Consider the following 23824-nt stretch of genomic DNA (forward strand, 5'->3'; position numbering starts at 1 on the left):
AATTCTCTTCCTGAGGAAGTGGTGATGGCCAACTCACTGAATGAATTTAAGAAAGGAATGGATGCTTTTCTTGTGAGTAACAGTATAGAAGGTTACGAATAACATATTATTATAGGTAGATGGTTGACCCAGCTTAGGGGAAGGAATTTTTTTCCCTATGGAGAAAATTGGCTTCTACTCTGTGGGTTTTTGCCTTCCCCAGGATCAACAATGCAGAACAGCTGCACTAAAAATAGGCTGAACTAGATGGACATAAGGTCTTCCTTCAGCCTTCAAAACTATGTTACTATGTTACATGCTCAGTAGTGACCAGTGCTGTGGAGTCGGAGTTGAGATGAATCTGTGCTGCACTTTATGCACATGCTCAGTAGTGACAAGTGCTGTGCAGTCGTACTTGAGATGAATCTGTTCTGCACTTCATGTACATGCTCAGTAGTGACCGGGGCTGTGGAGTCGGTAAGCCAAACCTCCGACTCAGACGCCTCAATTTCCCTCACTTCTGACTCCAGAGACCTACCTCACTACTGAGCATGTACATAAAGTGTAGAACAGATTCATCTCAACTAAAAGCCCAGATCCTTAGATTAGGAACAGAACAGACATTTATAGGACATTTCATAACTTTCCCAAATTACCAAAAAAATTTACAGCACATCCTGCATTGTTTCACCTAACAAACACTATACCATAAATGATTAAAATATAACTATTAATTCACATCAATATAAGAGCAACAATTAAATACAAAACATGCAAGCACACACCATCACCAGGAATAATAAAAAAAACCCAGGGAGGTGCCTATCCCTGATACTCACTGAGCCACCCTACCTGCCAGCGGAGGTTGGCACCCTATGAACCTCTGCAAGCATTTCATCAGAGGGAATTTGCTCAAGATATCTCTTATCTACTGGCCATTGGGCCATTTCCAGAACATGGACAACTATGAGCTAAGTAGTCCTTCATTTTGTATTCTTCCAACTGTCATGCCACTCACATGATGCAGTTTGGCAACATTTTTGGCTGAGAGACCATTATCGATGAGCTGAATGATGCTGTTTCTCTTTTCTTAAGAAATCTCCTCTCTCAGCACTGGCATCTCATCTCCCAAGATCTTGGTGCTGAGATCTCCATCTGGGCATGCACCTCCCCTTGCAGCCATTTTCCCGTAGTCCACCGCATAGGAAACCATGGAACTGAGGGGGGCTCTGGCCTTTCACAAAATATCGGCAGAGCCCCCACAGCAGCACCGGAAACCCCAGCGGCGCGCCGAACATCCGAACACCCCCTCATCCCAGCCTGCGGCCTGCAGCAACAATCTACTCTTTCCTCCTCCAGCCGCGACCGTGGGACCCTGCTCCACCGTGACTGGTAAGGTATATCCGCAATATAAGACGCACCCCGATTTTCCACCCAAATTTGCAGGAAAAGTGCGTCTTATAATCCGAAAAATACTGTAAATAGTTTGGGTGTCAAGTAAACCACTGGATGCTGTTTGGCTGAAACCTCAGAAATCTTGAGGAGGAATCAGTACAAGTGTGCAAGAAAAATGAGTTATTACATAATGATTACTGGGTAATCGCTCAGCTGTCTGAGTAAGGCCGGGGTCAGACTTGCGAGTGTGATGCGAGAAACTCGCATCAATACCCGGCACTGCTGCTGGCACTCGGGACCAGAGTGTGTGGCTGCATGTATTTCTATGCAGCCGCACACTCCGGTCCCGAGTGTCGGTATTGATGCGCGAGTTTCCCGTATCACACTCGCAAGTCTGACCCCGGCCTAATACAAAGACTATGATACAGAATTGACTCTGAGTCTCCATCTTGCATCTCCTGCCTGCTGGAGACAAGTGTTGACCTTAATTACAAATTCAGTTCTGCTACATCTGTACATTGTGTCCTAAATTCTTAATATTGTATAATTGCTAAAACATGAGAATATGTCTTACTGTATGATGGTGCAATTCAATAAATGGTTATTCATGACAAGTTTTCTGGCCAAATCATAAATTAGATATCGAACAACTAATTTAGTTCTGACAAAACGTCTTTGCTGCAAATAGTCTAATAAAAGCAAACTCTTCAGATGTAAGTAAATATGTGGTTTATTAAGATTGTATTACGTGCATCTCAATTTTTCATTAACCTGGGAGGTTTTTTTAAGGCTAATACTGAAATACAAGAAACGGAATGAAACTAACACGCAGATCTTTAATTGTGTTACTTGTACCTGCTTTATGAAAGATGAGGATCATGTATGCACTCGTATAAAATTACACATTGCAAAAAGATTATTAATAAATGAAATCATATTAAAGTAGCATTATACAGTAGGTGGGAAAGATACAGAAACTGCAAATAAAAAAAGGAGTCATTTTCAATACTGTACACTCTAAATCCCAAATTTCTTGTCTGTTATTTGGTCAGGTTCATGATACCTGGTGACCCTTTCTTGCAAGATACCTTCGATCACATTTATAAATTCCTAATAAATATTTACAAAGTATGAGCGCAACACGCAGAACTAAAAGCAATTACACAACTTATCATGCTGTCAATGAGGTTATTATTGGTTGTCTGAGAACTGTTCTGCCATGCTTACTGCCACCCAAATCATCAGGATCACAATTTTCTTTAGCAATGAGTCCTGCTTTTGTCTAAGACGCAAAGATAGATGAAAATTGTTCTATATACCATATGGGCCACAGGAAGGCCTCTTCATGGCATTAAACATCACACCAGTCCTAATTCCTCAATTATCCTGTGAGGTGACAATGTACGGTAGCCAGACCCCTGTAGTTTTCATTCCAGGTACACTAACAGCTCGGCATTACAATGATTTGGTCATGGAACCAGTGGTCCGGCCATTTCTCCAAAGTGTCTCCGGAGTTGTCTTTCAACATGGCAATTCCAGACCACATCATGATCATGCTTCTGTTAGCAGAATGCGTGACCTAAATGTGCTACCATAGTCTGCAGTGTCTCTGGAATTGTCTCACATCGAACATATCAAGGAAGCTGCCAGCAGCGGAGCTTGATGATTTACATTCCCAGCTGAATTCTATATGGCAGAATAGTCCTTAGACAACTCATTGTTAGCAGCCAAGGTGTGTAAGTACGTGTACAGGGTGGGCCATTTATATAGATACACCTAAATAAAATGGGAATGGTTGGTGATATAAACCTCCTGTTTGTGGCACATTAGAATATGCGAGGGGGAAAACTTTTCAAGATGGATGGGGACCATGGCGGCCATTTTGAAGTTGGAGATTTTGTATCCAACTTTATTTTTTCAATGGTAAGCGGGTCATGTGACACATCAAACTTATTGGGAATTTCACATGAAAAACAATGGTGTGCTTGGTTTTAACGTAACTTTATTCTTTCATAAGTTATTTACAAGCTTCTCTTTGTTTACAGCCATTGACATGTCGCAGAGGTTAACACATGACACAGATAGAAATTGTGTTGATGTCTGGTGAACACAGTATCCAAGTCATTGCAGCACATTTCAATGCAAGACACCCTACGCAAGAAAACTGTCACCATTCCCATTTTATTTAGGGGTATCCATATAAATGGCCCACCCAGAAAAGTTTGCCTCATCACTGAACATAACATTCTGTGTACACTGAGGGTCCTGTTCCAATTTTTGTTTTTCCCATTCTGCAAATTGAATGCACCAATCTGGGTCACCAACCATTCCCATTTTATTTAGGTGCATCCATATAAATGACCCACCCTGTATTTCTTCACTTGACACTCATAATAGATGCTGACTACACTGCGTTCCAAATTATTATGCAAATTGGATTTAAGTGTCATAAAGATGTAATTTTTTGTTTTTCAAATAAACTCATAGATGGTATTGTGTATCAGGGCTCTTTGGATCACTGAAATCAATCTCAAATTCCTGTGATAATTAGTTTACCAGGTGAGCCCAATTAAAGGAAAACTACTTAAGAATGATGTTCCACATTATTAACCCCTTCACTACCAAGGGTGGTTTGCACGTTAACTACCGGGCCAATTTTTACAATTCTGACCACTGTCCCTTTATGAGGTCATAACTCTGGAACGCTTCAACGGATCTAGGCGGTTCTGACATTGTTTTCTCGTGACATATTGTACTTCACTTTAGTGATAAAATTTCTTCGCTATAACTTGCGTTTATTTATGAAAAAAACGGAAATATGGCAAAAATTTAGAATATTTTGCGATTTTCAAAGTTTGAATTTTTATTACCTTAAACCAGAGAGTTACATGACAGAAAATAGTTAATAAATAACATTTCCCACATGTCTACTTTACATCAGCACAAATTTGGAAACAACATTTTTTTTTGTTAGGAAGTTATAAGAGTTAAAAGTTGACCAGCGATTTCTCATTTTTACAACAAAATTTACAAAACCATTTTTTTTAGGGACCACCTCACATTTGAAGTCACTTTGAGGGGTCTATATGGCAGAAAATACCCAAAAGTGACACCATTCTAAAAACTGAACCCCTCAAGCTACTCAAAACTACATTCTAGAAGATTATTTACCATTCAAGTGCTTCACAGGAGCAGAAGCAACATGGAAGGAAAAAAATAACATTTAACTTTTTAGTCACAAAAATGATCTGTTAGCAACAATTTTTTAATTTTCCCAAGGGTAACAGGAGAAATTGGACCCCAAAAGTTGTTGTCCAATTTGTCCTGAGTACGCTGATACCCTATATGTGGGGGGGGACCACTGTTTGGGCGCACGGCAGGGCTCGGAAGAGAAGCAGCGCCGTTTGACTTTTTCAACCTAAAATTGGTTGGAATTGAGATTGGACGCCATGTTGCATTTGACGAGCCCCCAATGTGCCCAAACAGTGGAAACCCCCCACAAGTGACCCCATTTTGGAAACTAGACCCCCTAAGGAACTTATCTAGATGTGTGGCGAGCACCTTGAACCCCCTGGGGCTTCACAGGAGTTTATAACGCCCGGGCGTGAAAATAAAAAATCATATTTTTTCCACAAACATGATCGTTTAGGCCCCAATTTTTTATTTTCCCAAAGGTAGCAGGAGAAATTGGACCCCAAAAGTTGTTGTCCAATTTGTCCTGAGTACGCTGATACTCTATATGTGGGGGGGACCACTGTTTGGGCGCACGGCAGGGCTCGGAAGGGAAGCAGCGCCGCTTGACTTTTTCAACCTAAAATTGGCTGGAATTGAGATTGGACACCATGTTGCGTTTGACGAGCCCCCAATGTGCCCAAACAGTGGAAACCCCCCACAAGTGACCCCATTTTGGAAACTAGACCCCCTAAGGAACTTATCTAGATGTGTGGTGAGCACCTTGAACCCCCTGGGGCTTCACAGGAGTTTATAATGCCCGGGCGTGAAAATAAAAAATCATATTTTTTCCACAAACATGATCGTTTAGCCCCCAATTTTTTATTTTCCCAAAGGTAGCAGGAGAAATTGGACCCCAAAAGTTGTTGTCCAATTTGTCCTGAGTACGCTGATACTCTATATGTGGGGGGGACCACTGTTTGGGCGCACGGCAGGGCTCGGAAGGGAAGCAGCGCCGCTTGACTTTTTCAACCTAAAATTGGCTGGAATTGAGATTGGACGCCATGTTGCGTTTGACGAGCCCCTAATGTGCCCAAACAGTGGAAACCCCCCACAAGTGACCCCATTTTGGAAACTAGACCCCCTAAGGAACTTATCTAGATGTGTGGTGAGCACCTTGAACCCCCTGGGGCTTCACAGGAGTTTATAACGCCCGGGCGTGAAAATAAAAAATCATATTTTTTCCACAAACATGATCGTTTAGTCCCCAATTTTTTATTTTCCCAAAGGTAGCAGGAGAAATTGGACCCCAAAAGTTGTTGTCCAATTTGTCCTGAGTACGCTGATACTCTATATGTGGGGGGACCACTGTTTGGGCGCACGGCAGGGCTCGGAAGGGAAGCAGCGCCGCTTGACTTTTTCAACCTAAAATTGGCTGGATTTGAGATTGGACGCCATGTTGCGTTTGACGAGCCCCCAATGTGCCCAAACAGTGTAAACCCCCCACAAGTGACCCCATTTTGGAAACTAGACCCCCTAAGGAACTTATCTAGATGTGTGGTGAGCACCTTGAACCCCCTAGGGCTTTACAGGAGTTTATAACGCCCGGGCGTGAAAATAAAAAATCATATTTTTTCCACAAACATGATCGTTTAGTCCCCAATTTTTTATTTTCCCAAAGGTAGAAGGAGAAATTGGACGTCAAAAGTTGTTGTCCAATTTGTCCTGAGTACGCTGATACTCTGTATGTGGGGGGGACCACTGATTGGGCGCACGGCAGGGCTCGGAAGGGAAGCAGCGCCGCTTGACTTTTTCAACCTAGAATTGGCTGGAATTGAGATTGGACGCCATGTTGCGTTTGACGAGCCCCCAATGTGCTCAAACAGTGGAAACCCCCCACAAGTGACCCCATTTTGGAAACTAGACCCCCTAAGGAACTTAACTAGATATGTGGTGAGAACTTTGAACCCCCAAGTGTTTCACTAAAGTTTATAATGCCCAGGCGTGAAAATAATAAATCCTATTTTGTGCCCACAAAAATGATCGTTTAGTCCCCAATTTTTAATTTTCCCAAGCGTAACAGGAGAAATTGGACCCCAAAAGTTGTTGTCCAATTTGTCCTGAGTACGCTGGTGCCCCATATGTGGGGGAAAACTACTGTTTGGGCACACGTCGGTGCTCAGAAGGGAAGAAGTGACGCTTTGGAATGCAGACTTTGATGGAATGGTCTGCGGGCGTCATGTTCCGTTTGCAGAGCCCCTGATGTGGTTAAACAGTAGAAACCACCCACAAGTGACCCCATTTTGGAAACTAGACCCCCTAAGGAACTTATCTAGATATGTGGTGAGAACTTTGAACCCCCAAGTGTTTCACTAAAGTTTATACTGCCCAGGCCTGAAAATAAAAAATCCAATTTTGTGCCCACAAAAATGATCGTTTAGTCCCCAATTTTCAATTTTCCCAAGCGTAAGAGGAGAAATTGGACCCCAAAAGTTGTTTTCCAATTTGTCCTGAGTACGCTGGTGCCCCATATGTGGGGGAAAACTACTGTTTGGGCACACTTCGGGGCTCAGAAGGGAAGAAGTGACGCTTTGGAATGCAGACTTTGATGGAATGGTCTGCGGGCGTCATGTTCCGTTTGCAGAGCCCCTGATGTGGTTAAACAGTAGAAACCCCCCACAAGTGACCCCATTTTGGAAACTAGACCCCCTAAGGAACTTATCTAGATATGTGGTGAGAACTTTGAACCCCCAAGTGTTTCACTAAAGTTTATACTGCCCAGGCCTGAAAATAAAAAATCCTATTTTGTGCCCACAAAAATGATCGTTTAGTCCCCAATTTTCAATTTTCCCAAGCGTAAGAGGAGAAATTGGACCCCAAAAGTTGTTTTCCAATTTGTCCTGAGTACGCTGGTGCCCCATATGTGGGGGAAAACTACTGTTTGGGCACACGTCGGGGCTCAGAAGGGAAGAAGTGACGCTTTGGAATGCAGACTTTGATGGAATGGTCTGCGGGCGTCATGTTCCGTTTGCAGAGCCCCTGATGTGGTTAAACAGTAGAAACCCCCCACAAGTGACCCCATTTTGGAAACTAGACCCCCTAAGGAACTTATCTAGATATGTGGTGAGAACTTTGAACCCCCAAGTGTTTCACTAAAGTTTATACTGCCCAGGCGTGAAAATAAAAAATCCTATTTTGTGCCCACAAAAATGATCGTTTAGTCCCCAATTTTCAATTTTCCCAAGCGTAAGAGGAGAAATTGGACCCCAAAAGTTGTTGTCCAATTTGTCCTGAGTACGCTGGTACCCCATATGTGGGAAAAAACTGTTTAGGCACACGGCAGGGTCGGAAGGGAGTGACGTTTTGAAATGCAGACTTAGATGGAATGGTCTGTGGGCGTCATTTTCCATTTGCAGAGCCCCTGATGTGCCTAAACAGTAAAAAAAACCCACAAGTGACATTGATTTGGAAACTAGACCCCCAAGGAACTTATCTAGATGTGCCCCAACTAATCTAATGTTTCCGGTAACGAAATTTAGTAGTGCATTGAGGTGTGGTACAATTTGAAGCAATCCTTCATACACAGGCCAGGTTTTTCGGGGCAGGTGTCGCATTGATAAATGGTGTCCTTGCGTATTCCGTTTTTGTAACACACTCGGCACCTTTTTTGCGATTTACCTCTTTTTCCAGTTTGCGGGACCTCCCCCGGGAAATGCTGACCTGGTACAATACGAGCACCTTCAGTTCCGGAAGTTCTGGGGCCCGCTCCTTCCAGAGTGCCAAACATCAGGGCCTTAACCACTACCTCCTGAAACTGAAGGTACGACGTATCGCTGGGGCATGCACATTGTGACAATAGGAATGCGTTGAGCATTGCCAATTGGACGATGTGCACGACCAGCTTTTTGTACCACGCCTTGGCCTTTCTCAAAGCATTGTACGGTTGGAGGTATTGATCGGAGCGATCAACGCCCGATCAATGTTTTTATTGTACCCCAGCACACATTCAGGTTTGCTGACCTGTGCCGAGGTACCCCGTACAGTGCTGAGGGCGCTGCCATCACCGTATATGGTGGTCAAGAGAAAGACATCCCTCTTGTCCTTGTACTTGACCACCAGCAGGTGGTCGCTACATTGGGCCCTGCTCTCACCTTTTCGGAGCATCTGCCCAAGTAGCGTCTTCGGGAGGCCTCTCTGATTTTTGCGGACAGTACCGCAAGCTGCGGTACCTCGCGCAAAGAGGGCTTTGTAGAGTGGGACACTGGTATAAAAGTTATCAGTGTAGAGGTGATAACCTTTATCCAGCAGTGGGTGCACCAAATCCCACACAATTTTCCCACTCACTCCCAGGTCAGGAGGACACTCAGGGGGTTCAATCCTGGTGTCCTTTCCTTCGTACACTCTAAACCTGTGGGTGTACCCTGAGGTACTCTCACACAGCTTATAGAGTTTGATTCCGTACCTGGCCCTCTTACTGGGCAGGTATTGACGGAATCCGAGCCTGCCCTTAAAATGGACCAAGGACTCGTCCACGCAGATGTTCCTTTGGAGCACGTACACTTCAGCAAACTTTTTGTTGAAGTGTTCGATGACCGGCCGAACTTTGAACAGACGGTCAAAGTTGGGGTCATCTCGTGCGAGACACTGTGCATTATCGTTATAATGCAGAAACTTGAGGATGGCCTGAAAACGCGCCCGGGCCATGACCATTCGGAATACTGGAGTGTTGTATAAAATATCAACACTCCAATATTGCGAAATTTCAGGCTTCTTCAGGATACCCATGTGGAGGACCAGGCCCCAAAACTTCGTCATTTCAACTGCGTCCACAGGAGACCAGTTAGTATAGGATGAAAGCGGGTTTTGCTCCAAAAATTGCCGAGCGTACAAATTAGTTTGCTCCACCATGTGGTTAACAAAATCCTCAGAGAAAAAGACTTTGAAAAAGTCAATTTCTGTGAGGCCGGTGGTGTCAAACTTGATTCCTGATTCTGCCACAAAATCAGGAATCAGTGGCTCGTAATTTTCGGGGGGCGAGGTCCACACAGGGTCTGCTGAATCAGCTGCGGGCATGGTGGGCGCTGCCTCATCTTCTGTCCTGGAGCGTCTGCGTGGCGGTTCCGCAGGACCCGAGGAGGAAGATGAGGAGGGGGAAGAGGAAGAAGAAGAGGATGAAGAATCCGAAAAATAAAGAAAAGTCGGATCGTCATCCTCGCTATCAGTGTCGGAGGCAAGGTAAGAATATGCCTCCTCCATTGAATAGCGCTGTTGGGAGGAACATGATGGGCGGGACATTTTTTTGTGTAAATATGGTGCTTGGGTGTACTTTATTTATAACTGTGTATGTGGTGGGGGGCTAGTGATTGGTGCACACTATCCTGTAAGAAAAAGCTAAAAGGAAATGTGGAAAAAAAAGTCTAAAACAGCAGGACCTAGATATGGTAAGTGAACGGCGTCACTTACCAAAATTCAGTGGCTGCTGGATGTGTGCACAGGGGTGGCTCAAAGGGGGGGGAGGTGAAAAAGAAAAATGGAAAACAGTCGGCACGAACTTTTATAAGTGAATTGCGTCACTTATCAAAATTCAGCGGCTGCTAAATGTGCACACGGAAACGGCACAAAGGGGGGTAAAAAGAGGGGGCTGGGAGGATTGGGGTGGATGAATAGAGATCGGACAGGGATCAACAGTTAGGGTTGTAGTTACGTGGCACAAAAAGGGGAGAAAAAAATTTAAAACGGCAGGCAGGTGGCGCAAAAGTGGGGTGGAGGGGGGTGGGGGATGGGGGGATTGGGGTGGATGAAGAGAGATTGGGCAGGGGTCAGTTAGGGTTGTTGTTAGGTGGCACAAGGGGGGGAGAAAAAAAATGAAAAACGGGATGTGTGTGCGAAGGAAAAAAGGCGAGCACGAGTGTTGATCGGTGAACTGCGTCACCGATCAACGCTCGGTGGCTGCGCACGGAGGTGGCGCAAAAGTGGGGTGGAGGGGGGTAAAAATAGGGGGAAGGGGGATGGGGGGATTGGGGTGGATGAAGAAAGATTGGGCAGGGGTCAGTTAGGGTTGTAGTTAGGTGGCACAAGGGGGGGAGAAAAAAATGAAAAACGGGATGTGTGTGCGGAGTAAAAAAAAGCGAGCACAAGTGTTGATCGGTGAACTGCGTCACCGATCAACGCTTGGCGGCTGCACACGGAGGCGGGCCAAAAGGGGGGGTGGAGGGGGTAAAAGGGGGGTGAGGGGGGGTAAAAGGGGGGTGAGGGGGGTAAAAGGGGGGACGGGGGAATGAAGATAGGTGGGGGGGTGAAGATAGATTGGGCAGGGGATCAGGGATCAATTAGCACTTACAGTTGTAGTTTTCTTTCTTCTTCTTCTTTCTTCTGCAGGGATTGTGATGCTACAAGCTGTGGCACCACAATACCCAGCACAGGAGCTCTTGCTGCGTCCGACCTCTCTGCAGGAATCCTCAGCTAGAGTGAGGACCCCTGCAGACAGGTTAGACAGGTCAGAGGCAGGTCAGGGGGCAGGTCACAGAGCGGTCACTTCGCTGCTGTGACCTGTCATTGGTGGGATCGAATGATTACATCGATCCCACCAATCCCTGATCTGCCTGGTGACCATGGTAACTGCCTAGGATCGGAGCTCACAGCTCCGATTCCTAGGCAGGTCATGGCCAGGTCATCAGCAGGGCACAGAGCGGTCACATGGTGACCGCAGCTGTGCCCTGTGGCTGGCGCGATCGCCGATCTAATCGATCGCGCCAACCACTTCCTGCAGGCCCTACTGGGCCTGTCCTAGGCTCTGGCCTAGGATCGGTGCTATTACAGCACCGATCCGGGCCGGTACCGGCAGGGCACAGCGGCGATATTGCGCCGCTGTGCGCTGCGATTGGCGCGATCGATTAGATCGGCGATCGCGCCAATCTGGGGGCTTTTCTCCGGTGCCTGGCGTTGCCAGGCACCGGTCCTAGGATCGAGTACATCGGTACTCGATCCTAGCCTAGATTCCTGTTGTTTCAGCCAATCTGATTGGCTGAAACAAAGAGAGTTGCTGTGATTGGTTGTTCTGAATTGAACAGCCAATCACAGCTCAGAGAGGGGCAGGCCAGGGCGGAGACTGCCCGGGATGCCGAGGCCATCTATCCTGAGGTAAGATGGCATCGGCATTTTAATGCGATCACCGCGACTTAAGTCGCGATGTCGCATTAAAGGGCATGACGTAATATTCCGTCCATGGTAATTAGGTCCATGGTCACATGGACGGAATATTACATCAATTGTAGGTAAGGGGTTAAGCAGGGCACAAGTTTCATGGAATTTAGGAAAGAAAAAGGACCTCTCTGCTGCTGAAAAGCATCAAATAGTGCAATGCCTTGGTCAAGAGATGAAAACATTAGATATTTCCGAAAAATTTTAACGTGACCATCGTACTGTTAAGAGATTTGTGGTTGATTCTGAGCACAGACATGTTTGTGCGGAGAAAGGCAGAATGAGGAAGGTTTCTGCCAGGCAGTTCATCGGATTAAGAGAGCAGCTGCTAAAAAGCCATTACAAACCAGCAGACAGATATTTAAAGCTGCTGGTGCCTCTGGAGTCCCTCGAACCTCATGGTGTAGGATCCTTCAAAGGCTTGCTGTGGTGCGTAAACCTACTATTCAGCCACCCCTAAAAAGTGTTCACAAGCAGAAATTGTAGCAGTGGGTCCAGACATACATGAAGACTATTTTTCATACAGTCTTTTTTACTGATGAGTGTCGAGCAACCCTGGATGGTCCAGATGGATGGTTGGTGGAAGGCCACTATGTCCCAACAAGGCTTCAGCAAGGAGGAGGAGGAGTCATGTTTTGGGCCGGAATATGGGGAAACAGCTGATGGGGCCCTTCAAGGTTCCTGAAGGTGTGAAAATGACCTCTGCAAAGTACTGTATATAGAGTTTCTGACTGATAGTTGTCTTCCATGGTATAAAAAGCAGAAATGTGCCTTCAGGAGCAAAATCCTCTTCATGCATGACAATGCACCATCTCATGCTGCAAAGAATACCTCTGAGTCATTGACTGCTATAGGCATAAAAGGAGATAAACTCATGGTATGGCCACCATCTTCCCCTGACCTCAACCCTGTAGAGAACCTTTGGAGTATCATCAAGCAAAAGATCTATGAGGGAGGCAGTTCACATCAAAACAGCAACTCTGGGAGGCTATTCCGACTTCATGCAAAGAAATCCAAGCAGAAACTCTCCAAAAACTCCCAAGTTCAATGGATGCAAGAATTGTGAAGGTGATGTCACAAAAGGGTTCCTATGATAGCATGTAACTTGGCCTGTTAGGATGTTTTGGAGTTAAATAGCTTTTTTGTTCAGTGAATGTGACCTCCTAATGCTGCAAATTCCACAAATGAACATTTTCAGTTCTTTAAAACAGATCAAATGTTTAGAAATTCTACTGTGCCTAATAATTTGGAACAGTGCAATTTGAGTTTTTATTCATTTTGGAGATTATACTGTTATCATTGGGAGGTTTCTTCAATAAAATTTGATGTATACTCTAACGGGTGATGACTTTTATTAGACTGACTGTCATTTGTACTGACTATTTAGGAAAATCATAGAAAAATATCATTTGCATAATAATTTGGAACACAGTGTAAATCAAGAATTTTTTAAAAATTTTGTTTCCATTTTTTTCATCACTTATATATCTTTAACATCATCCTTGTCACAGGTTTACAGCGAAAGAGAGGTGCCAGAAGATCGCAGCTTCTGGTTTCTCCTACTCCTGCGCTGAATAGAAGCATTTCACCTTCATATTAAATGGTGCAAATTTCTTTTGGCAGTGCAGAGGTTAACTTGCTTTGTTGAGAGCTCTTGAAGTTAAGGCTCTCAGCTGTGCAATGTTAGCCACTCCCATCTCCTATTTAATCTGGGTCCTGACTAGAGATGAGCAACACACACGTACTCAGTGAGATCCCCGCTAGCACCATGAGAAAGTTGCACGGTGCAGAGGAGAGTTCACGGCAGCATAATTCTCCGAGTGAACTCGCCTCTGCACCATGCGACTTTCTCACGGTGCTAGTGGGGATCTCACCGAGATCACCGCAATGCAGACCGGCTGGGAACACAGCCTCAGTGATGTCACCGCTAGTCACTGAGGCTGCGCTCGCAGCTGTTCATTCACCAGTGGCTTTCAGCCTGGACGGTCGCATATTGGCACCATCAAGGTTGAAAACTAATTATCCCCCAGACATGGATTACGGTGTGGGACAGAATGACGGACAGGTATGGTATATTGTTGTTTTTTTATTTTATTTTTATTACAGGAGATCGAGGGTTTCGCTGGAATTAGGTGATGCAGTAAGTATGGTTTAATTGAGATTAAAGGAGTCTGTTTCATTTTTCAATTAAAGGATTTTATTTTGGCTGTGTCTTTATTTACCATATAACTTTAGGGTTAGTAATGGATAGGTGTCTTATAGACGCCACTCCATTACTAAGCCATGGGCTTGATGTCACCTGACAATACAAAGGTGACATTAACCTCACAAATACTAACTCCACTTGCCACTGTTACAGGGCAAGTGGGAAGAGCCAAGCAAAGTGCCAGAATTGGCGCATCTAATAGATGTGCATTTCTGGGCAGCTGCGGGCTATTATTTTTAGGCTGGGGGTGCCTATATCCATGGCCCCTTACCAGCCTGAGAATACCATCACCCAGCTGTGAGCTTTAGCAAGACTGGTTGTCAAAAATGGGGGGGACCTAACGCCTTTTTTTAAATTATTTATTTAAATAATTTAAAAAAACAGAATGGGGACCCCTCTATTCTTGATAACCAACCTTGCTGAAGCTGATAGCTGAGGGTTGCAGCTATCAAGAGCTATCTTATGCTGCATGGCTTGGAGATTGTTGGTGGTAGTTATTTGAGTAGGCGCTTAGTGGATTTATGTGTGACTGTTGTTTGATTTTGAGTGTGTGATAATTATCTTTCTTCTCCTACTTTGGTTTAACCCCATCCTTCAGTCCCCGGTGCATTCCTCTGTTATATGTGTGTGTATATTTGTATGTTTGGCATTTTCTGTTACCCCTGTTCATATTACCTTTTTAAGTCTGGTTGGTGTATTGTGGTACACCCCACTTCTCTGAGTGGGGGAAGGGTACAGACGGATGCCGGATTCAGGAGTTAAGGCATGGTATTTGCGTCTTCACCATCAAAAGTAATTCGGGGAGCAGGGCAAGCTAGGGCTGCGGTAGCATTAGGGACAGAGATGGACACCCAGGACAGCCAATAACAGAGATGTGAAATTCCTGCTATTTCCACAATTCCATGACTTTTCCTTCATTAATAGAATTAAAGAAAAGATTCACAGGCCCTGGTCCAGCAGCCATGTCAGTATTCTGTAGCAGCTGAATCAGATAACTGTGATTCTCCTGCAAAAACATGATGTTGCAGAGAAGTCGTAGTACTAGCATGAATATCTGCCTTATATCCTCAGATAGACAAATATGACTACAATGAATATTGTGCCTTGATAAATGTATCTTACAAGGGCAATTGTAGATACTACAGTAATGCAAAGCAAATACACTTAATATTGAGGTGACAACAAAAAAAAAATACATACTCTCTGTCCTCTGCCAGGTGTGCCAGGAGTTGGTTTTGCTCATGAATTTTCTCACCTAGGTTTTCGTTGGCATGCCTGTTCAAAAAGAAGAAGAATTTAGAATGTGGAAACTATGTTTTTATTAGCAAATATATGAAGCAGTTTAGAAAATATCAGATCAGTAAGTAAAGAAAACATTAATAAGCCAAATAGCTGATTTAAAAAAATCACCTGCATTTGGAGAGATAAACAAGAAGATAAAGAATTCTGCAAACAAAAACTCTTTTTAAATATTCCTATAAAATAATTTTCTCAATGTTGATAGTTTCTCTCAGCTCACACCACAAAGCTTTTTAGGACTAAATGATTATTTACATTGCACTATAGTGACAAACTGTTAGCCAGCATAGTGCAATAGACTCAAATGCATACCCCCTAAATTTTAAAGACGGAAAAAAGAGATATATTGACTGCTGCAACAGAATTAAAACAAAACAGAGGACACAATCTTAATAGTAGAACAGGGAGTTCATGGCTCCCCGCTCCTCCATTGTATTAAATTGTATCTGTGTCCAGCGGACACAAATACAGTTTCAATTCAGACATGCCATTGATCTTTCAAGACAGTTTCCTGATGGATGGGAAGTATACATCAAGTGTAAGGCCTCTTTCACACTTCCGTTTTTTACAATCAGTCACAATCCGCCAGGTTTTGAAAAAAACGGATCCTCAAATTTTTTTTGAGGATCCGTTTTTTTCCCATTGACTTGCATTAATGGCGGATTGGTGTCCGTTGCATCCGTTTTTTGTGAGGATCCGCCAAAAGTTGCTGTCCGTCACCATCCTCAAAAATTTCAAAACGGAGCTTGTAACGTTTTTTTCTCTGGCGGATCCTGCAAACACTGATTTAACCCGAATTTCTTTCTGGGTGCCGGACAAAAAAAAATATTCTCTCTCTCTCTCTCTCTCCTTCCCGGCCAGCGATTCCTTTAAATTTCTTCATTTTCAGGATCCGTCTGAAAACGGATCCTGTGCCATCTGTTCACATCAGTTGAGAACGGATCCGCTTGTCCGCCTTTTTGGCGGATTATAACTGATGCAAAAAACTGAAGTGTGAAAGAGGCCTAAGGGTACCGTTACACTAAGCAATGCACCAGCGATCCCGACAACGATATGACCTGGTTAGGATCGCTGGTGCATCGCTAAATGGTCACTAGTAAGCTGTCAAACAGGCAGATCTCTTCAAAGACGCAGCAACGTTCCGGCGATCCGTATAACGACCTCGGCGGTCGTTGGGACCTTGTCACACAGCAGCTGTTCTGGCGACTCCCGCCTGCGTCCCTGAGTTCATAGTCACCAAAGAGGTCACTCGTTGGTGTCAAACACAGCGATGCATGCTGGCCAGCGGGACACCAGCGATCAAAAAATGGCCCAGGACATTCAAGCACGATCAGCGCCATCGCAGCGGGGGGCCGGTCGCCGCTATGTGTCACACGTATCGAGATCGCTGTTGCATCACAAAATTGGTGACGCAGCAGCGATCTCGCTAACGATCTCGTTATGTGAGACGGGGCCTTAACTGGCACTTGAAAAAAACCTGTGTAACTAGATAAGCAGTCACACTCACCTGAATTGAGGTAATCTGAATGTAAATTAATCAGTTAGTGCCCATAATCTCCATAATGAAACACTGTCTGCATACTATTGAAAATTATATTTTAAACCTGTTGTTGCATAAGTATGTCCTTTTTCAGTGAAATGTGGCAACAGCTGATATCATGTATAGGATAATATTGAATTTTGACAGTTGATAAAATAGGGTTTGCTTCTGTTACGATGGCCACTCAACATGTATTTCACTCTGCTCCTCCGTGTACCTGATCATCGCTCTGAGCTGCCTGGTGCTTTTCTTTCAGCTCTGTTGTTTGTGAGTTATAGGGAGGTGCGGCCATACTCTGTAGGAATTTGTTTCTATTCAGTTCTGCAGAGATCTGCTTACTTGGCCTATCACCTGCCAGCGGGTGATATACGAGGCAACTCCACGCTCCATTCCTCGCCTGAACTTAGGTTCTTAGTAGCTCTGTCTCTACTTCCTATATTAGTTTATTCCTGTGTTGCCTCAGCTGCCAGCTTATCATGGCTAGTTATCAAGAATAGAGGGGTCCCACCCATTTTTTTTTTAATTTAAATAATTAAAAAAAATGGGGTGGGGCCCCCTGCATTTTTGACAACCAGCTAAGTTGAAGCAAACAGCTAGGAGCTGGTATTCTCAGACTGGTAAAGGAGCCATGGATATTGGCCGCACCCCAGCCTAAAAATAGTAGCCCGCAACCGCCCCAGAAAAGGCGCATTTACTAGATGCGCCAACTCTAGCACTTAGCCCAGCTCTTCCCACTTGCCCTGGTGCGGGTGGAGGTGCTTTAAATAGCACATATCTCCCAGCCATTGGCTGGGGACACTTTAGGATGGTGCACACTTGGCCCCTTCAAGAAGCATGAGCAGGCACCCTAAGTACAGTGCCCAGAGATCTGAGCACTGAGTGCGTACTCCGAACATCACCAGAAGGAGAGGACTGAGGAAGTGTGGGACTGCGGTGGTGAGTGAGTTGGCATCTCTGCTGGGGAATGGAGGCAGAGATGCTGGCGCTACAGTACCCCCTTTTACACCCTCTTTTTAAAGCCAGCAAGGAATCTCTCCTGGAGGATGGCATGAATGTTCTTCGTAGGCTCCCAAAACCTGCTCTCAGGACCAAAGCCCTTCCAATCCACAAGAAAGATCTTTCTGCTTACCTTCTTAGTGGCCAGACTATTCTCTACCTCCAAAATGTCTTCAGTGCTAACTGGAGCAGGAATGGTACCGGGATCTTTAAAAAAAGGGCTGAGGATGACAGGCTTGAGGAAAGACACATGAAAAGAGTTGGGGATCCATAAAGAGGTAGAAGTCTGAGTTTGTAGGCTACTGGATTGATCTGTTTAAGAACCTCATGTGGTCCGATGAAGCGAGGGCCCAATTTATAGGATGCCTTAAGTCAGACATACTTAGAGGACAGCCAGACCTTGTCCCCAGGACGAAACAGAGGCAGACCCAGATGTCTCTTGTCTGCATGTCTGTTCATCCACTCCGAGGACTTCAATAATGTGGACTTGGTATCCTCCAAGATTTTAGAAAAACCCTTGATGAGGGACTCATCAACTGGAATTAGTCCTACCGGTAATGGTGTTTGCAGGAGTCCATCATGACAGCACCACCAGGAGGTAGTCCTTCTTATCCTTGATAGGGACAGGAACACAGATGAGGTTAAATAGCCCCTCCCCACCACCACCCTTCAGTGATTTTCTCAAGTACCACACCAGGATGGATGCAACAAGATTTTTTTTTTTAGTGAATTTCCTCTCTACATACATTCAGATCTTACAGCAGACAGGAAATCAAAAGGAAGGGAATATAAGGGTTACTATCAAGATGGACACCTGGAAACACTATTACCTGTAGGACTAATTCCTACTTTCCAGGATGTCCTTCCTGACAGCACCACCAGGAGAAATAACAAACAACTCCTACTAGGGCAGGATTATTGCTTGGAGGACTTTCCTCCCAAAAGCCGTCTGTTGGTTTGACAAAATGCCCAACTTATAATGTCTGCAAAAAGTATTTAATTTTTACCAAGTTGCCGCTATGCAGATCTGATCCACACATGCCCCTGAGCTCTCTGCCCATGAAGTCGAGATTGCTTTCAATGAGTGAGCCTTGAGGTTTTCTGGAGGAGTTTTCACCGAGACGCACGCTGCTCTAATCGTTGACTTTATCCACCTAGCGAGCGTAGATTTTGAAGCTTTCTTCTAACAGCATGCAAGAGTATGTCCGTGTTCTCAGAGGAAAATAAGCATTTCCTCCTTTCCTCAGGATGCAATACTGTGGAACTTTCACCTTCGCCCATGTCAGGATCAAAGTAGTAAGACAACTCTCCTTCTGAGCTTGGGTCCACATCACACCTGGGTCTTTTAAACTGTGGGGACTGGAAAGGCATTAGAGCGGAGACAGTACTCTGTACCTCTTCCCTAATCATGGTTTTCATACTGGTTAGCAATGAGGCTTGTTCTTCCGTAAGTAATTTAGTAATGCAGTCCTCACAGAGCTTCTTATCATAGCTCTCCGGGAATCTGACATTACATATGGCACATCTATTAGCCTTCCTTTTGGTCGCTGAGGTGGGTCGCCTAAGCGTCTCCTTGTCCTAAAAAGACAATATATGAAAGACTCCTGTAGGCTATTTGGATCTAGGGAAAGTAATGTGACTTAATACGCTTCACTCACATGATCCAAAGATTGATCTAAGGACTGGACTTCAAAACGGCTAGTGCCCTCCATATTAAAGTAGGACTGCTGCCAGCTGTTCCTCACCCTTAAGTAGTCTGTCTTACCTGGCTCCAGGACATCTAATTCCTCAGATCCTTCCAAGCCCCAGCTGCTGCCAATCTTCATAAATGCGCTCTGCAAGTGTCCAGCGGTATTACGCGCCCGGAACGCACGCTGCAACACGAGAGAAACACAGGTATCTGGCACCATATTCCCGCCTGCACACCGGTCGGTAATCCTCATCCTGCGCACACCCCCCGGAAGCTGCGTCACCGGCGTGCCCACCAATAACGCGGTCTGCTATACTGGATGTTCACTCGGGAGTGTGCGTTGTCCCAGAAGCCGTGTGAGACCCGGAACTGGCAGCAGATGCCCAGAGCCCTATAGAGAGGGTTGCGGCTAATCCCGGGAGCCCATAGCTCGACCGGATGCTGAGGGACCCTCCGAGGTGTCTGCGTGGTTTACCAGAAGCCCTCCTGAGAGCATGTACTCCTCCTGTACATATATTCCGAAGCCCAGAGCCCTATAGAAAGGGATGCAGCTATACCCAGGAGCCCCCAGCTTGACCAGAAGCTGAGGGACTCCTCCAAAGAGTGTCAACGAGGCTCCAAGCACAGGTATGCTGAGCCTATTCCTTGTCAATGAAACTTTTGCACATGTGTGCTCCTCTTCTGTGTCTGTCCCTGATAGAGACAGGAAAAACACTAGAGGGTGGTGGTGGGGAGGGGGCTAGTTAACCTCTTCTGTATTCCTGTACCTATTAAGGATAAGAAGGACTACCTCCTGGTGGTGCTGTCAGTAGGGACATCCTGGAAAAATGGAGATTTGGCAGATTCACTCACATGGTTGTTGTACAAGAATTCGGCCCACGGCAGGAGCTCAGACCAGTCAATGTGGTGGATGCTGACAAAGTGGTGTAGAAAGTTAGTAAATATCGAACTGACCCGTTCTACCTGGACACTTGATTAAGGGTGGTAGGCCGAAGAGGAATCCAGAGTGACGTTAATTAAATTACAGGTGGCCCTCCAGAAACGAAAAGTGAACTGGATGCCTCTATCTGAGACAATATGGAGCCGAAGACCATGGAGGCAGAAAATGTGTAGACTGAATTACTCTGCAAGTTCTGGAGCAGATGGGAGACCGGACAGTGGAGTGAAATGGGCCATCTTGGAGAAGCGATCCACAACCACCCAGACAATGGTACACCCGGCCGATACTGGAAGATTGGTGATGAAATCCATTGCAATATGCTGCCAGGAAGCAGATGGTATGGGCAAAGGGAGTAACCGACCGGTAGGAAGCTACTTTGGGGTTTGCTCTGGGCACAAGAGGGACAGGCAAAGATAAAATCCACAATATGCTTGCGCAAGGACAGGAACGGCCACCAATAGTGTCAGGAAAGGAATAGAGATGTACTTTTCTGACTGACATGGTCACCCAACTCATATATGTGACCCCAGAGAAAGACCTGCTTCCAATCACATTCAGTAGCAACAATCTTTCCAGAGGGGAGACAAGACAAATCCAACTGAGTGACCGCAAAAATTTTGGAGGGCTCAATGATGTGTTGGGGTTCCTCCTACTGGTCGAAAGACTGGAAGGATCTAGAGAGGGCATCCGCCTTGACGTTCTTATCTGCTGGCTAAAAATGGAGTGTGAAGCTGAAGTAGGTGAAGAATAGAGACCACCTGGCTTGTTGTGGGTCAACTTGCAGATATGCAAGATTTTTGTGGTCCATGTGTATAACCACCGGATACATAGCTCTATCCAGCAATAAGCACCACTCCTCTAGAAGCAGTTTAATTGCCACTAGTTCTCTATCTCCTATAGAGTAATTGCATTCCAGAGCAGAGAAGATCTTGGAAAAGAAGCTGCAGGTCACCATGTGACCAGAAGAAGACTTCTGAGTAAGAACGGCTCTGGCCCCTGAAGGAGCATCCACCTCCAGGAAGAACTGCTTCTTATTGTCCAGATGATGCATCACAGGAGCTGATGAGAAGGCCTGTTTTAAAGACACAAAGGAGTTTTCTGCCTCTGGAGTCCATATCACAGGATTGGCCCCCTTGCACCTCAGGCAGAAATAGGAGCAGTCCGAGAGGAGAAATTTGGAATAATCTGATGCTATTAGTTCGTAAATCCGAGAAACTGCTGGATGGTTTTCAGACCATCTGGACGAGGCTACCTTAAGACGGCAAAAATCTTCTTGGGATCCATTTTCAAGCCGGTCTCAGAGATGATATACCCAAGAAATGTAAGGGAGGTCTGTTCGAAGACGCACCTTTCATATTTGGCGTATAGACGGTTCTTCCTTAACCTCTGCAAGACCTGGCAAATATCCCTCCTGGTGTGCAGGCATATCGGGTGAGAACATCAATAAGTCATCTAGATATTCTACCACACAAGTAGAGAAAGTCCCAGAAGATGTCAGTCATCAGTTCTTGAAAGACGGCAGAGGCATTATAGAGTTCAAAGGGCATTACCCGATACGCATAATAGCCTTCCCAGGTATTAAAGGCCATCTTCCATTCATCTCCTTGAAGTATACGAATCAGGTTGTATGCCTCACGAAGGTCGAGCTTTGTGAATACTGGGGAACCCTTAAGTCAATGGAACAACTCAGATTAGAGGCAGGGGGTACTTATTACTAATGGTAATTTGGTTGAGACCCCTGTAATTGATACGGTCGTTTTTCTTCACGAAAAAGAATTCAGCTCCAGCCAGGTAGGAAGATTTCCAGATAAATCCCCTGACAAGGTTCTCTTCAATATACTAGGACATGGCACAGGTCTCAGCCTATGACAGGGGATAGATTCGGCCTCGTGGAGAAGCGCCTCATAGGTCAATAGTGCAGTCATACAGTCTATGAGGTAGGACAGTCTCGGCCTCCATTTTAACAAAGACATCAGCTTATGTCCAGTATTCAGCAGGAAAGCCGGGCATATTATATGGAGAAATCAAGGGTTGAGCAGGATGAATGGGAACTAAACATCTCTTGTGGCACTCCTGGCCCCAACGGAGTACTTCTCTGAATCTCCAATTCAATACTGGTTCACGTTTTTGCAGCCATAGCAGGTCTAGAAGTAGAGGGTGAGACCGGCCCAACATCACAGAGATTAACCTTCTCCAAGTGTAGCATTCCTACTCCTACAGGCTCAGTCACGAATAGGATGGTTTTGGAAAATTTTCCATCCACTGAAGAAACCACCAAATGATCGAGATGTTGGATCAGAATCTGATATTGTTCCACTATGGCCTGTTGAATGAGGTTACCTGCGGAACCAGAGTGGAGGTAGGCCAACTTGACAAAATGAATGCTGCCACAGGAAATGGATACTGACAGAGTCAGTGACAGAGAGGAGTGATTTTCACCCAGGGTGACCTCGCCAACAAACCCTAGGCTCAGGCATTTCCCGGTCTCTCCAGGCAGATTACATGCTCAGGACTGCCACAATAGAAGCACCTTCCCTTGAACTGGCAGACCTCCTGACGATGCTTGGTCATCTTCACTTGGTATACCTGCATGGACTCAGGATAGGGGGTGCCGGAGCTGAGGTTTGCTGCATAACAGGTCTTTGAAAGATAAGAGCCAGGCATACAAGTCTTCTCTCGCGGTTCACCTCCCTGGAACGCTCCTGAAATATGATGTCTATCCGTGTTGCTAAAGATACCAGGTCATCCAGAGAGGTGGGAATATCATGACCGGCCAGCTTATCCTTGATTAGCCCAGACAGGTTTTCCCAGAAGATGGCTACCAGAGCCTCATTATTCCAGGTGGGTTCTGACAACAGGATGCAGAAGCATACAGCGTACCGGCCCAGTTTTCCCAGGTGCAGTCGGAGGAGAGAAGATGCTGCTAAGGACGCTTGACCGGGTTTGTCGAAAACCTTACAGAAGGCTTCAAGAAAGGACTGAAGGTTTGACACTAGATGATTTCCTTTCTCCCATAGCGGGTTAAGCCACGTCAAAGCCTCGCCAATGAGGTGGGACATAATGAAGGTCACCTTGGCCCAATCTGAGACTAACGCATGATCCAAGAGTTCAAATTGTAGCGTGCACTGATTAATGAACCCTAGCAATAGACCAGGATCAAAGTCATAGGGTGGAGGAGCAGACAGACAAGGTCCAAAGCCAGGTACGTAGCTGGCAGACTGTTGAGGCACATCTGACACTGTTGCAGCTTGAGTAGATGCGGATGCAGGCGGAGTTGTCAATGTGTCTAGATGGGTGATAAGTGTCTGCAGATAGGATAGGATCCTGTCCTGTTGGTCTTTCTGGTGAAGACCTCCAGGTACAAGTCAGAGTCGGAGGAAGCCTGAGAGTGAGCGGATTCCATTGCCT

The 23824-nt window shown here is 45.5% G+C and overlaps 1 protein-coding gene across 1 annotated transcript in view; it reads right to left on the bottom strand.

Annotated features, from left to right (window-relative positions):
- LOC141053222 (uncharacterized) overlaps positions 1 to 23824 on the bottom strand; it is a 653087-nt gene that overhangs the window by 119425 nt on the left and 509838 nt on the right. Inside the window, exon 22 of the mRNA XM_073550619.1 lies at positions 15152 to 15226. Within this exon, the coding sequence (XP_073406720.1) occupies positions 15152 to 15226 (75 nt within the window). The remainder of the gene's footprint in view (positions 1 to 15151; positions 15227 to 23824) is intronic.

The sequence above is a fragment of the Dendrobates tinctorius genome, unplaced genomic scaffold (assembly GCF_039654945.1).
Source record: "Dendrobates tinctorius isolate UK_male_01 unplaced genomic scaffold, ASM3965494v1 ptg000165l, whole genome shotgun sequence".
Lineage (NCBI taxonomy): Eukaryota > Metazoa > Chordata > Amphibia > Anura > Dendrobatidae > Dendrobates > Dendrobates tinctorius.